Raw genomic sequence first — 15,216 nt, 5'->3', positions numbered from 1 at the left:
GTACGAACACCAGCAGGAGACTGACCACAAGGAAAGGTCTTTAAACCCCACGGTCAGATCTGAGCTGTTTTATGGCTCTTGTGAAGGCTGATGGTGTCGTAGATTCTGCTTAGCACCAGGATATTTTGCTTAACTCTAAACTGCCTCTTCCAAAAGTTTACGACTTGACCTTGCATGGAACGTTTTAACAACATAATGAACGATGAACATCTGTCTCTGGATGTGAACTCTATTAAAACCCTGAATCGGAGAGAACGCCGATGTACAGAACCTGAGAATATAAAGGAGCTTAAAATGTTCTTCATGGAGGTTGGAGATCCTCTACAAGACATCACAGGAGGTTAGCTGGTTTTGAAACAAGTGTAGTTGTTTTTTTTTCAGGGCAAATCTCACTACTGTTTTATGTGAAAAAAAGAAGTAAATATTATATTAAAATAAAACTATACAAACATTCCCATAGATTTAAGATCAAAATATCACTTGTACTACATTATTTTCATGTAGGGTGCCAATAATTCCGAATAATGACATCTAAACTGGATTGTGGCAACAAATAAGCTTTAAGTTAATAATTAATGTACTAATATTAATGAATATAATATTAATATAATAATGAATATAAGCTTGCGCTTATGTCTATACATATTTATACATCCTGTGTATACTCTTTATATATCCCTGTATTATTCTCCTTACTATCTCTTAACGCTTCTCTCTTTTCTTTTTGTCTTCTTTCTTTTTTTTTGGCTGCTGCTGTGACACCTTAATTTCTCCCTCTGGGGATTAATAAAGTATTATCTTATCTTAAAATAAAATAAATATTAAATTAATAATAATTTAACTATTAATCCAGTAGAAATGGACTTGAATATCTGAAATGGTGGCAGTTTAATGCTAGTGAAGCTTCTGATAGTTTTTACTCGAGGAAAGAAAAAAAATTCTATATCTATCCATCATGGTGGACAATCAATCAACCAATCTATCCATCCATTCATCAATTAACCAATCCATCCACTCATCCAACCGTCAATTAACCAATCCATCAATTAACCAATCCATCCACCAATTAACCAATCCATCCATCCATCCATCCATCCATCAATTAACCAATCAATCCATCCACCAATTAACCAATCAATGAACCAATCCATCCATTCATCAATGAACCAATCCATCCATTAACCAATCCATCCATAAATTAACCAATCCACCCAATCCATCCATCCATCCATCAATTAACCAATCCATACATCCATCCACCAATTAACCAATCATCCATAAATTAACCAATCCATCCATCCATCCATCCCTCAATTAACCAATCCATCCACCAATTAACCAATCCATACATCCATCCCTCAATTAACCAATCCATCCACCAATTAACCAATCCATCCACCAATTAACCAATCCATCCATCCACCAATTAACCAATCCATCCATCCATCCGTCAATCCCAAATCATTCTTTGAATTAGAGGATAGAATTTTAAAGAGTTTAGATGCCTTCATCAAAAATATTCTTTTCCAAAGAATAAAAGGTTTATTACAGAGAAGTTTCTCAAAATCTGGCTTATAGTTTGATTAAGGTTAGATTTAAAAAGAACATTGGAACAATTTAGGAACAATGACATAAAAAACCAATTGTTCTAATAGTTTGTGGTGTTTTCTTTATTAAACAATTAATAAATCCCAACAAAGTCTTTCCCTTTGCAGAGCATCTACACAACAGCGATACTACAACCCTTTCAGCTTTCAGAAAGTAAAGTGCACATGTACCCAGATTTAATTAGACCAAACCTCATTTGCATAAATAATTGCAAAATTATTATTTAAAAAAAACCTTCCACTATATAAATACCTGTAAGAATATTTATGTTCTTAGAACATAAAGTAGAATCAGCTGCAGAGGATTAAGTCTAATATCTACAGATTAAGAAAACCCCTCATGATAATGTGAAGTAAAACTTTTGTACACATGTACAGTGGCGCCTCTAGAGGTTAGGCGGAGAATAACACACAGGAAACGTCTAAAACCTTAGATTTCACTAAATCCTGCTCCAGAGATGTGTTTGAGATGACCTGTGAAACACCGGGTGAAGTTTGTGTCGCAGGTTCAACACACTGCTGGTGTTTGTGAGGTTAGTGTGTGGATGTGGAGGGAGTCACAGGCTGTACGCTGTCTCCGGAGCTGTGTACACCCACACGAGCGGTTTCTCCGTAGAGCTGATAGTGAATAGGAGTGAGCGCAGCGCGTGCGGGGGGCGGAGGGGAAGGAGGAAACAGAAGAGAAGCCGCTGAGGGAGGGAGAGAGGAGAGCCAGTCAGGTTCTGTCCAGCGCGACTTTTTGTTGAATATTTCGCTTTATTTTTATATTTTTAAACACCCGTTAGTGTCAGAGGGGATCTCTGGAGAACGACTCGGAAGGACGGTGAGAGGGTTTTAAGGGGAAAATGGCCGCGGCGGGTGCTGCGGCCTGCGGCTCGTCCGAATCCTCGGACTGGATTTTGGTCAGAGACGGGCGGCTGCGCTGCGACGAGGAGGGCCTGCGGAGCCTCTCCTATCACCCGGCCCTCAACGCCATCCTGGCCGTGACCAGCCGCGGAAGTATCAAAGTCATCGACGGCACTTCCGGAGCCATATTACAGGCCTCTGTGCTGCATGGTGAGACTGATTTTTATTTTAATTAGCTGAAGTTGCCGACATACCGAGCTAATCTAGCGGCCTTTTTCTTGTTCTGTCGTGAGCTTGGATGCTAAGCGAAGCTAACACCTCGCCGAGTCCAACCCAATGTGAACCGTATCCCAAACAGCGCCCTGCTGAACCTCTAGGGCACTACATAGGACGTGGAGGGAGTGGTTATGTATCATACGTCACGGAGAGCACTATGTAGGGAGTACTCGGCTATTTGGGATACGGCTCGCTTGTTTTAGTAGCATGCTATGCAAACTTAGTCATGCCCCAAAACACGAGTCGTTTCTAAAATCACATCTATGAATCGGTTGTTTTTGGAAGTACTCTCCGCTCTTGTTTATTTGTTTGTAAGTCGAATGAAAAAAGGACGATTGTCAGTCTGTTAGCAAGCTTATGTTAGGTTAGGGTAGTTATACTTCCCATCTTTACCGACAAATCCCGCCTTCTGCGTTAGGATTGGTTACAAGAATTCGGTCTCATCCATGATTGGTTAGATCTTCACTGAGCGTGACATGCTAGCCAATCCTCGAGCACGAAGGCGGGACTTAAGCGTAGTGCTTCTTTAGCGCAGTTTAGCTAACGCCGTGTCATGAATATTTATTCATTATTAAATCTCAGTGTCAGTCTAAAACATTTTTACGTGTCATTTAACGGTGTTTTGAATACGATTGTCGGTTAATAATAATAGTAATCATGATGATAATGATGATTTTTGCTAGTGTAACCGTTAGTATCAATGCTAAACGCTTGCTTAGCTAGCATTAAATCCGGCCGTCATTTTTAATACAGTTATTATAAACAGATAATCAATCAATTAATCAATCAAATGACTAAGTAAAACATGTATATAATTAGGTAAATTAATCTAAGGTGACAGTCTGATATGAATTAGAATTGTCATATTAACGCTGCAGGTCCTTATTTAAGGTGAATGACACGGAGTTGTGGGGTTGCTGTGGTCACGTGACCCACCTGGCTTTATTGCTGCTATCTGCAGTGTGATTTACACTAAACTACACTTTATATCACACAAAATACTTGGACATTAACCAGCTAGAAGTGTTTATAACCACTGCAGGACACTAGGAGAATGTTCCAGCATTCACATCCAGTTAAAAGGGAGAAAGAATAGTTGTGGTGGTGGTGGTGGTGGTGGTTCAGTGTCACCTGCACATCATCTGCTTCTCGTCCAGCGCTTATCAAGAACTTTTTTATTGTGACAGGGAGGTGTGTGACGATAATCGGTTCTATGATTATACCTCGATATTTCACAGGTTTTAGCTCGTTAGGCATTAATGAATGAATGAATGAATGAATGGCACGAGAGCGTCTCTCTTTCATCTTTCTTTTCATCACAGGTTATGATGTCATGGAGACCAGCCTCGTTTATCGTTCGTCACATGGGGTCTGATCTAGTTTTTATTGGTGAATGGTTCACAGGAGCGTTTATGTCTGTGGTGTTGATTTGAGGAATTCGTACTGTTTAGTCATCATTTTGTTGTTGTTTGTTTTGTGGGCGTGTTATTCTTGAGTTCGGTTTGACCACGGTCACGTACACACTATGTGTAACCTACGCCGTGTTTCGCTCGGCCGCGATGGCGAGTAAACAAACACGAGATGCTGCAGAGGTTCTACTCGCAGTTTAGGGTGTTTTTAACAACGATGTAAACCAGGGCAGATGGGTTCGGATCGGGTTGTTCCTGCGATCCTGGATTTGTCCTGCTGTTGTCAGACTCGTTACCATGACGACAGACCCACACGGCCAGCTCATCCCCTCAGGAGCGGATTATTCGGCGTAAACGTGGTTAGATCGAGTGTTTTGTAAATAAGCTACAGAGAGTTGTGTTCACGCGATAATATCCATCTATCGTGATGTCTTTTAGAAACGTTAGAATAAAAAAAACCCTGTTACGCACTTTACCAAGCTTTCCGTCTGAATCTGTAAAGTTGAAAAAGAAATATTATTCTTTTAACATTTCTCTTCTTTTTCCGTGTTGATTTATTTTCATGGACATTAAATAAGTTTGACATCAAACTCCATTTAAATTCTTTTAAATGGTGTAAAATTTGTAAAGATGTTTGTATTGCATCACGATTCTACGATACGCAGGTTTGTATTGTCACGACGTGTCGTTCCGTAATTAATATAAAACTGAGGTATAAGAGGAATAAAACCCCTCGGGTACGTGCTGTTACAGGAAACTAATCAGCGGTGTTGGAGAGTGTGTGAAGAGTTTATTAATCAGAAGTGGGCGTGGCTCAGTGTAAAGCGCCGCCGCACTGCAGGACATCAGATTTTCAGAACACACGAGGTTGTTTCAGAACCTTCAGAAATGTGTGTGTGAGCAGTGATGTAATCAATAGTGAGAGAAGTGGTGTGTCAGGGGTTATTTAAGGTCACCTCTCTCTGTTTATCAGGAGCGCGAGCGTCTCATTCCGTTCCTCCTCTGAATGAAAAACTTTATTAACGTTACTCTGGCAGGTCTACTGAAACTCTGAAGAACTGAGCGGAGAACATCAGTCTGTGAGGTCTTCAGCTGTGTCTGTTGTGGCTCGTGTTAGCAGCGTCTAATCGTTACGTGACTCACGTGGGATTATCTGACATGCTAGAGAAAGGTTATTTGCTCATTTTCACAAATTCACTATTGATTAATTTATTGACTAAATGTTACGTGAATGTTTACACACGTACGAGGCACTTATTAATGTTTAAGAGCTGCGTCATGTAGGGCTGAGCAACGTAGAACCGACTTGTAGCGCTGCATCACGTAGAGCTGTTCAACATGAGCAATGTAGCGCTGTGTCACATAGAGCTGTTCAACACAGAGCTGTTCAACACAGAGCTGTTTAACATGAGCAACGTAGAGCTGTTTAACACAGAGCTGTTCAACACAGAGCTGTTTAACATGAGCAACGTAGAGCTGTTCAACACAGAGCTGTTCAACACAGAGCTGTTCAACACAGAGCTGTTCAACATGAGCAACGTAGAGCTGTTTAACACAGCTGTTTAACACAGCTGTTTAACACAGAGCTGTTCAACATGAGCAACATAGAGCTGTTTAACACAGAGCTGTTTAACATGAGCAACATAGAGCTGCGTTATGTAGAGCTGTTTAACATGAGCAACATAGAGCTGCATTATGTAGAGCTGTTTAACGCAGCGCTGTTTAACGCAGCACTGTTTAACAGAGTTGTTTAACATGAGTAACGTAGAGCTGTTTAACACAGCTGTTTAACATGAGCAACGTAGAGCTGTTTAACACAGCTGTTTAACATAGAGCTGTTTAACATGAGCAACATAGAGCTGCGTTATGTAGAGCTGTTTAACGCAGCGCTGTTTAACATGAGCAACGTAGAGCTGTTTAACACAGCTGTTTAACATGAGCAACAGAGAGCTGTTTTACGCAGAGCTGTTTCACATGAGCAACATAGAGCTGCGTTATGTAGAGCTGTTTAACGCAGCGCTGTTTAACATGCGCACTGTAGAGCTGTGTCACGTAGAGCTGTTTAACAGATGACTAATAGAGCTGTTTCATGTAGAGTTGACTAACGTAAGGCTGTTTAACATCGAGCTGTTTAACACAGAGCTGCGTAACGTAGAGCTGCGTCACGTAGAGCTGTTTCATTTAGAGCTGTTTAACATTCGCAGCATACAGCTGCGTCACGTAGAGCTGTTTATCACAGCTCGCTAACACAGAGCTGTTTAACATGTGAAACGCCACGCTGACTAACGCCGCGCTGTTTAACATGCGCAATGTAGAGCTGTGTCACGTAGAGCTGTTTAACATGTGCAATACCGAGCCGATTAACGCCGAGCTGACTAACGTAGAGCTGTTTAACGCCGAGCTGACTAACGTAGAGCTGTTTAATGCCGAGCTGACTAACGTAGAGCTGTTTAACGCCGAGCTGACTAACGTAGAGCTGTTTAATGCCGAGCTGACTAACGTAGAGCTGTTTAACGCCGAGCTGACTAACGTAGGGCTGTTTAACATGTCTAACGCCGAGCTGATTGACGCCGAGCTGTTTAACATGTGCAATACCGAGCTGGTTAACGCCGAGCTGTCTGACGCCGAGCTGTTTAACACAGATGACTAATAGAGCTCATGTAGAGCTGTTTAACACAGAGCTGCGCAGCATAGAGATGATTAAGGTAAAGCCGAGTATCTTGGAGCGGCGTCACAGAGCTAACATGCTGTGTGTTTTGGGTTGCGCTGGATGTTCTTCTGTAGGTGTGAGCTGATAAACTGAGCTGAAGGACAGAGTTTGTTGTTTTCTGGAGATTTGGACTGAAGAACAAAATAGGAAAATAAACGATGGATGTGATTCACAAGATGTTTTAATCTAGACAGTGTTTCCCATACATAGGCTCTACTTGGGCGACCCGCCAGGAAGGTTAAGACCCTTTTTTCCTAACACGATGATAAAAACACCACACTAAGCAGTTTGTGTATTGGATGTCTAAACGTTAAAATGGTAACGCTACACACATTATTTTAACTGAGGAGGGTACAGTAACGTTCGTTGGTCTGGTTAGCTGTGTAGTGATGGTAGTGCTAGCCTCGACCCCGAACTGAACACTCGGTGACGTAACTCGAACCTTATCGAGAACTTAAGACAGCAGCTTACTGACGTTAGATAACTCTCTCTCTCTCTCTCTCTCTCTCTCTCTCTCTCTCTCTCTCTATTCACTGTCTAGCTCACGCGACCACTGCTGCGCTCTCTCTCTCTCTCTCTCTCTCTCTCTCTCTCTATTCACTGTCTAGCTCACGCGACCACTGCTGCGCTCTCTCTCTCTCTCTCTCTCTCTCTCTCTCTCTCTCTCTCTCTCTCTCTATTCACTGTCTAGCTCACGCGACCACTGCTGCGCTCTCTCTCTCTCTCTCTCTCTCTCTCTCTCTCTCTCTATTCACTGTCTAGCTCACGCGACCACTGCTGCGCTCTCTCTCTCTCTCTCTCTCTCTCTCTCTCTATTCACTGTCTAGCTCACGCGACCACTGCTGCGCTCTCTCTCTCTCTCTCTCTCTCTCTCTCTCTCTCTCTCTCTCTCTCTCTCTCTCTCTATTCACTGTCTAGCTCACGCGACCACTGCTGCGCTCTCTCTCTTTCTCTCTCTCTCTCTCTCTCTCTCTCTCTCTCTCTCTCTCTCTATTCACTGTCTAGCTCACGCGACCACTGCTGCGCTCTCTCTCTCTCTCTCTCTCTCTCTCTCTATTCACTGTCTAGCTCACGCGACCACTGCTGCGCTCTCTCTCTCTCTCTCTCTCTCTCTCTCTATTCACTGTCTAGCTCACGCGACCACTGCTGCGCTCTCTCTCTCTCTCTCTCTCTCTCTCTCTCTATTCACTGTCTAGCTCACGCGACCACTGCTGCGCTCTCTCTCTCTCTCTCTCTCTATTCACTGTCTAGCTCACGCGACCACTGCTGCGCTCTCTCTCTCTCTCTCTCTCTCTCTATTCACTGTCTAGCTCACGCGACCACTGCTGCACGCGCTCTCTCTCTCGCGCGCTCTGTGCTGTCAGCTCGCGCTCTCATCTTTCTAAAAAAGATCGGTCCTCCCTTCATCCTACAGTACAGTATTCCATAATGTAAAGTTATTTATTTTGACATGTTCATCAAAAATCAGTCTGTGTTTTGTTCTTTAGTATATTTTGAAATTGGAAACATTTAGCGCGTGTTCTCCCCTGAGCTCGGGGGATTTTTTATTATTATTTCTACAAAAAAAAAATTCCTGATGTAGTGTACACATGACGGGTCAAAAGTTTGTGGACACCGGACTGAAATGTTTCTCATGATGTTAAAAAGCGTCTGATCTGAAGGTGCGAGATTAAACGTGTGAAATCGGTGTCGTAGACGAAAATATAACCGCACCGACGTGTTCATTTCTTTCATTAGAAAACTAACATTTTACTTCTGAAAATCTGTATTTGAACGGACGACTCGGAGGGGAATATTCTGAAAAGCAGGAGATGAGTGTGCAGCGTCGGTGTGAACTCCTTTAATACCGTTCAAAATCATCTCAGGGAAATTCCTCAAGAAATCCGGTGAGAAAACGCCAAGAATACACTTCTGTACATCCTCCACAGAAAGGGCGTCGACTCTGAAGATGATGAAATACTCCGTCATTCTGATTTATTTTGGATTTTTTATCATGACATCGTTCCCATAGCTCCATTTGTGTTACTCCAGAGTTTTGATGACTTTATTATTCTTCTAAAATGTGTAAAATAAAATATAAAGAATGAGTGTGTGTAAACTTGTACTATATAGTACACGACGTCTGGCTCGACGGTGCTCTGACACGTGGGTTACAGTCATCGCACGTGTGTGAAGTGTGTCGTGTGTTGTGCTGGCAGTGGAGTAAACAAACTGATTTCAGTGGGAAGAGGAAATACATTTCATTGGAAAAAGTAAGTACACCCTCCTTCAGTTCTGTTTTTATTTATCAGCGCCTAAATAACAATTGTGCGCTCCTCACTAACTTCTGTAAACAAACAAATAAGCTGAGGTGTGTACAAAAAAAGCCACGCACATTCCAACACGTAGTCATTCCAACATTCAGAAACCAGGTGTGAGAAAATAAGTACACCCTACAGTTCAGTAACATGTAGAACCACCTTTAGCAACAACAACTTGGACAGATATTTATCACAAGAATATTCTTCTATAGTGGAGGTCATTGAGACAGCAATGTCTGCAGGACCTGTGGGTGGAAAACACGCCCAAACCCCCCCCCCCCCCCCAAACTGTGTTTGGTTTTTGCCAAACCTCTCCACCTTAGTCTGTTCAGTCCAAAGCAGGAGTGTCCAATCTTATCTAGTAAGGGCCGGTGTGGGTGCGGGTTTTCATTCCAACCAAGCAGAAGCCACATCTGAGTCTAGTGAAAGCCAAACTCAACTGATAAAACAGGTGGAATCAGGTGTGGCTCCTGCTGGATTGGAATGAAAACCCGCACCCACTCCGGCCCTTTGCGGATAAGATCAGACACCCCTGGTCCAAAGGATGTTGTTCCAGAACTTTTGTGGTTTGTTCAATCCTAATTTGTTCTTCTTTTTCTTAGCCCCGCTTCCATGAACACCACACTCGCTTACTTACAGAGGTCTGTAGGCCACATGATGCAGCTCTTGGGTTTTTCTTAACATCTCTGCTCAATAAATGGTCTGTCCTTGGACTGGACTGAATTTGCAGGGACTCCCACATCTGGGAAGATTTGCAGCTGTCTTGAAGGCTCTCCATTTGTAACCAATCCTCCTGACTGTAGAATGGTGAATGTTAAATAGTTAGGAGACGGCCCGATAACCCTTTCCCAGATCGATGAGCGGCAACAGTCGCTTCTGAGGTCATGTCTGAGATCATGTCTGTTCTTCTTGGCTTGATGTAGACACACACCTGAGTGCTCTAGAACACCACACTGTCCCAGGTTCTGCTGTTAGAGAGGTACTCACGCCTATAATTACTCTCTCAGTGACTGAATGTAGGAAGGGTGTAGTTGGGTTTTCACACCTGGATTGTGTTTTAGAGGAAAAAATGATTACATATTGAAATCTGTGGTGGTGTTTTTTTTCTACACACCTGAGCTTATTTATTTCTTTATGGAAGTTAGTGAGGAGCGCACAGTTGTTATTTAGGCGCTGATGAAAACTGAAAGAGGGTGTACTTTCTTTTTCTCACGACGGCTGTATACAAAATCAAACCAGGATTTGTTTTCCTGATCTGTACGGTTAAATTGGTAAGTACGACGCAAACAATTTAAATAAATAACTTTAATAAAAAGTGGGGAATTACACACACCGTAAATCCTGATCTGTATTTCGTAGTTTCGTTTAACGCCGTGAGAAAATAAAATAAACGATAAGACCGAGTTTCTCTCGGATTCAGACTGAGGAGCCGGAGCAGCAGGCGTGAAAGAACGTCAAGAAATAACCAAGTACACTATTAATAAAAACATCTGGATGCAGTGATTGATCATCACAGTGATTGTAAGTTGCTGACTGTGTGTGTGTGTGTGTGTGTGTGTGTGTGTGTGTGTGTGTGTGTCCACAGCGAAGCCCGGAGGCCGTGTGAGGTGTCAGTACTTCCCGGCGGTGGATAAGGTTCTGTTTGTGGATGATTACGCGGTGGGATGCAGGAAGGACCTGAACGGAATTCTGCTCTTGGACACGGCTCTGCAGGCTCCTGTGTCCAAACCGGAGGACATGGTCCAGCTGGAGCTCCCGGTCACAGAGGTGGGCGAGCCGTAAACCCTCACGCAGAGCTTATAACCAGTCATAAGGGCGTCATAAAGCCACCATAAAGAAGCTACAGACGAGTGCGCTTCATCGTAGTGCTCCTCTGGTCCTCTACACGACGTAGTGTACCTCCTAACGTGCTGGGATATGCCAAGGAAAAAGACTTTCACTGTACTGTAACATACATGTGACCGATAATAGTCTGATCGTGAGTGTGAACTGGTGGTCGTCATGGTAACGGGTGAAGCTTCCTCGTGACTGCTAACGCAGCTCACGTAGCTGTCTGCTTAACGGGTCGCTCGTGTAATTATCCTCAATAACGTCGCGGGACTTAACGGATTTCGGTAAATAAATAAACACGTTCTCCGCTAAATATCAGTCGCTGCAAGCTTTATTTAATAATATCCAATTACCAAGTGATTTATAGCGTTTCATTAAGATCGCTGACTTAAATAATTATTAACTGCTCTTAATTCATGAATACAAAATGAACAGCAGGTACTAATTAAACTGATATTAATCGATCGATTAACAGCACCAGTGTATTTCTTTTCATTATTAATGAGCGCTTAATTAACGCTAATTCATTATTTAAAAATAAAATGATTATTGGGCTTCATAATTATCATTAGCAACTCTGAATGCAGAGTGTTAGATTAGACGCCCCATTGTCCGGATATTTAGTCTTTTTGGGTGTAAACCTTTTGTTGTTGTTTGTTTGTTGTTACTGTTCTCAGATCTGTGAGAAATGAATATCTCGGATATAACGCACTGTTTATAATCGTACATGAAAAGTAAAGCGTCCATACAGAAGTGTGTGTGATTAGGAGGGTGTCTGTAACGAGGTGGATCGAATCAGCAGGTCAGTTGAGGGAGGAGGTCACAGTCACGTGAGCGAGCGAGTGAGCGAGCCGCAGTAGAATGCAGACAGACGGGTCAGGCGTGGCGTTTAGTGTACCGGTCTGATGTGAGGTATTCACCACTCCTTTCTCTCCGGCTCTAGAGCTCAGCTCCAACATTCAGCACAAACCCAGCAGACGTGTAGGATCACTAATAAACTCACGGACGACACCGCAAGGCCCGGAGTTTACTCGCTGTGGAACTGATTAGCTGTAAAAACTCCTACAGTCAAGTACGGGTCCAGAATTATTGGCACCCTTGGTCTAAAAAAAATGTCTGTTCACTAAAACCGAGAGAGAAATCAAATCTTTAATTGAAGCTAATCTACTTCCTGATTGCGTCCGAGTCGTCCCGACGCTCATACAACTCCTTAAATCTCAGAACACACACTTTAAATGTACTGGGAGATGTGAAGCAGAATTGTAAACTGTGTGTGTGTGTGTGTGTGTGTGTCTCAGGCTCAGCAGATGCTGTACGCGTGCCTGGAGAAGGTGGACATTGTGAACACAGAAGGTTATGACCTCTTCCTCACACAGCTGAAAGAAGGCCTGAAAAATACCTCACACGAGACGGCAGCCAATCACAAAGTGGCCAAGGTCTGAAACTCAACACCAAACACTCAACACCAAACACTCAACACCAAACACTCAACACCAAACACTCAACATTATACGCTAGTATATTTATTCTATAAAACACTCTTCATCTCCTCCCGCAGTTTTCTCTGACTGTATTTAACAGTTCTGATTAGTGTAGCGTATGTTTTATTTATATATATATGTGTGTGTGTGTGTGTGTGTGTGTGTGTGTGTATTATTAGGGAATTCTCTAATACGTTAAAATCCGTAAAGGATCAGCACTTCAGCTGTACTTTTCATATTTACCCAAATGGAAAGGAAGTATGTTTAATACGGTTGAATGGGGTTTCACTCCTCGGCGTTGTCGTCCTGGAATACACCAGTGCCGTCAGGGAAGAGGAAAATCTGCTGACGGGGATAACCTGGTCACTCAGAACATTCAGGTTCTCCGCTGACTTCATTTCAGACCTGAGCAACTGAAGCAACCCCGGACCATAACACTACCTCCACAGGCTTGTACAGCAGGCAGTATCGCTTCATGTGCTTCCCTTCTTACCCTGACGCACCCATCACTTTGGAATAGGCTCGGTCTGGACTCATCAGACCACGTGACCTTTTTCCATTGCTCCACAGTCCAATCTTTACGCTCCCCAGCAAACCCAAGTCGTTTTTCTCCGATTAGACTGACTGAAAACAGGTGTACTTGTGGCCACGCAGCTGTTTAGTCCCAGTCCTGTAAGTTCACTATTAAACACAGCCCTGTGTTCTACTGTCGAGTTCTGTACCGTGTGACTTCACCAAGATCTCCCATCATAGTTCTTCTGCAGAGTTGACAGTTCACCACTCTCCTTATCCAGGATTACTGATGCGTAGGACCGTTCTGATCCCAGTTCCAGGGATTTCAGCATCTCCTTAGTTATTTTCTTTGCTTGATGCAGGCCAGTAATCCACTCCTTCTGAAACACAGTAACATCTTTTCCAACACCACGGGATACCTCTTCCGACATGGTGGCTTCAGAACTGAGAAAATAAAAACGTGGCCTATGATCCTCTTATAGTGATGGGGCGTGGCCTAGATCCAGATCCTCTGATAGTGATGGGGCGTGGCCTAGATCATGTGAGAGTGATGGGATCTGGCCTAGATCCAGATCCTCTGATAGTGATGGGGCGTGGCCTAGATCATGTGATAGTGATGGGGCGTGGCCTATATCCAGAGCCTCTGATAGTGATGGGGTGTGGCCTAGATCATGTGATAGTGATGGGGCGTGGCCTAGATCCAGATCCTCTGATAGTGATGGGGCGTGGCCTAGATCATGTGAGAGTGATGGGATCTGGCCTAGATCCAGATCCTCTGATAGTGATGGGGCGTGGCCTAGATCATGTGATAGTGATGGGGCGTGGCCTATATCCAGATCCTCTGATAGTGACGGGGCGTGGCCTAGATCATGTGATAGTGATGGGGCGATAACCTATTCAGTGATGTATTTCTGGTTGCTACATGTAAAATTCAAGCGTCTGTTTATCTGAGAAATATTACATCTAATCTACTTTGCCTGCGATAAAGAAAACGAATGCCACGCGAGTGTCACTACGGGAAGCAAGAAGTGTCCGTTTTCAACTCCCCCCCCCCCCCCCCCCCCCCCCCCCGACTGCAAGTGGCAACGCTCACCAATCGGTTAATCCAGCCGCAGCCCAAGTCCATCACACCCAGTGATAGAAATGGGGTGTGGTCTATAGTGTGTGATAGAAATGGGGTGTGGTCTATAGTGTGTGATAGAAATGGGGCGTGGTCTATAGTGTGTGATAGAAATGGGGTGTGGTCTATAGTGTGTGATAGAAATGGGGTGTGGTCTATAGTGTGTGATAGAAATGGGGTGTGGTCTATAGTGTGTGATAGAAATGGGGCGTGGTCTATAGTGTGTGATAGAAATGGGGCGTGGTCTATAGTGTGTGATAGCATGTAACCGAAACTCATTACTGCATAAATCAAAGAATTCCAAACAGCTGTGAACGAGTGAGTGTGTGTGCGAGTGTTAGGCTGTGAATGAGTGAGTGTGTGTGCGAGTGTTAGGCTGTGAATGAGTGAGTGTGTGCGAGTGTTAGGCTGTGAATGAGTGAGTGTGTGTGCGAGTGTTAGGCTGTGAATGAGTGAGTGTGTGCGCGAGTGTTAGGCTGTGAATGAGTGAGTGTGTGCGCGAGTGTTAGGCTGTGAACGAGTGAGTGTGTGCGCGAGTGTTAGGCTGTGAACGAGTGAGTGTGTGCGCGAGTGTTAGGCTGTGAACGAGTGAGTGTGTGCGAGTGTTAGGCTGTGAACGAGTGAGTGTGTGCGCGAGTGTTAGGCTGTGAACGAGTGAGTGTGTGCGAGTGTTAGGCTGTGAACGAGTGAGTGTGTGCGAGTGTTAGGCTGTGAACGAGTGAGTGTGTGCGAGTGTTAGGCTGTGAACGAGTGAGTGTGTGCGAGTGTTAGGCTGTGAACGAGTGAGTGTGTGCGAGTGTTAGGCTGTGAACGAGTGAGTGTGTGCGAGTGTTAGGCTGTGAATGAGTGAGTGTGTGTGCGAGTGTTAGGCTGTGAATGAGTGAGTGTGTGCGCGAGTGTTAGGCTGTGAACGAGTGAGTGTGTGCGAGTGTTAGGCTGTGAACGAGTGAGTGTGTGCGCGAGTGTTAGGCTGTGAACGAGTGAGTGTGTGCGCGAGTGTTAGGCTGTGAACGAGTGAGTGTGTGCGCGAGTGTTAGGCTGTGAACGAGTGAGTGTGTGCGCGAGTGTTAGGCTGTGAACGAGTGAGTGTGTGCGCGAGTGTTAGGCTGTGAACGAGTGAGTGT

General features: G+C 44.0%; 1 protein-coding gene across 1 annotated transcript in view; it reads left to right on the top strand.

Moving 5' to 3' along the window:
* Nucleotides 1-1,837: 1,837 nt before the first annotated feature.
* The window catches only part of birc6 (baculoviral IAP repeat containing 6), a gene marked incomplete at its 3' end in the record, with an annotated part of 41,022 nt that continues 27,643 nt past the window's right edge, over nucleotides 1,838-15,216 (top strand). The window contains exons 1-3 of the mRNA XM_053633660.1: nucleotides 1,838-2,663; nucleotides 10,734-10,915; nucleotides 12,277-12,414. Of these exons, the coding sequence (XP_053489635.1) occupies nucleotides 2,453-2,663; nucleotides 10,734-10,915; nucleotides 12,277-12,414 (531 nt within the window). The remainder of the gene's footprint in view (nucleotides 2,664-10,733; nucleotides 10,916-12,276; nucleotides 12,415-15,216) is intronic.

The sequence above is a fragment of the Ictalurus furcatus genome, chromosome 9 (genome assembly GCF_023375685.1).
Source record: "Ictalurus furcatus strain D&B chromosome 9, Billie_1.0, whole genome shotgun sequence".
Taxonomy (NCBI): domain Eukaryota; kingdom Metazoa; phylum Chordata; class Actinopteri; order Siluriformes; family Ictaluridae; genus Ictalurus; species Ictalurus furcatus.
This window is presented reverse-complemented; position numbering and strand designations above follow the sequence as displayed.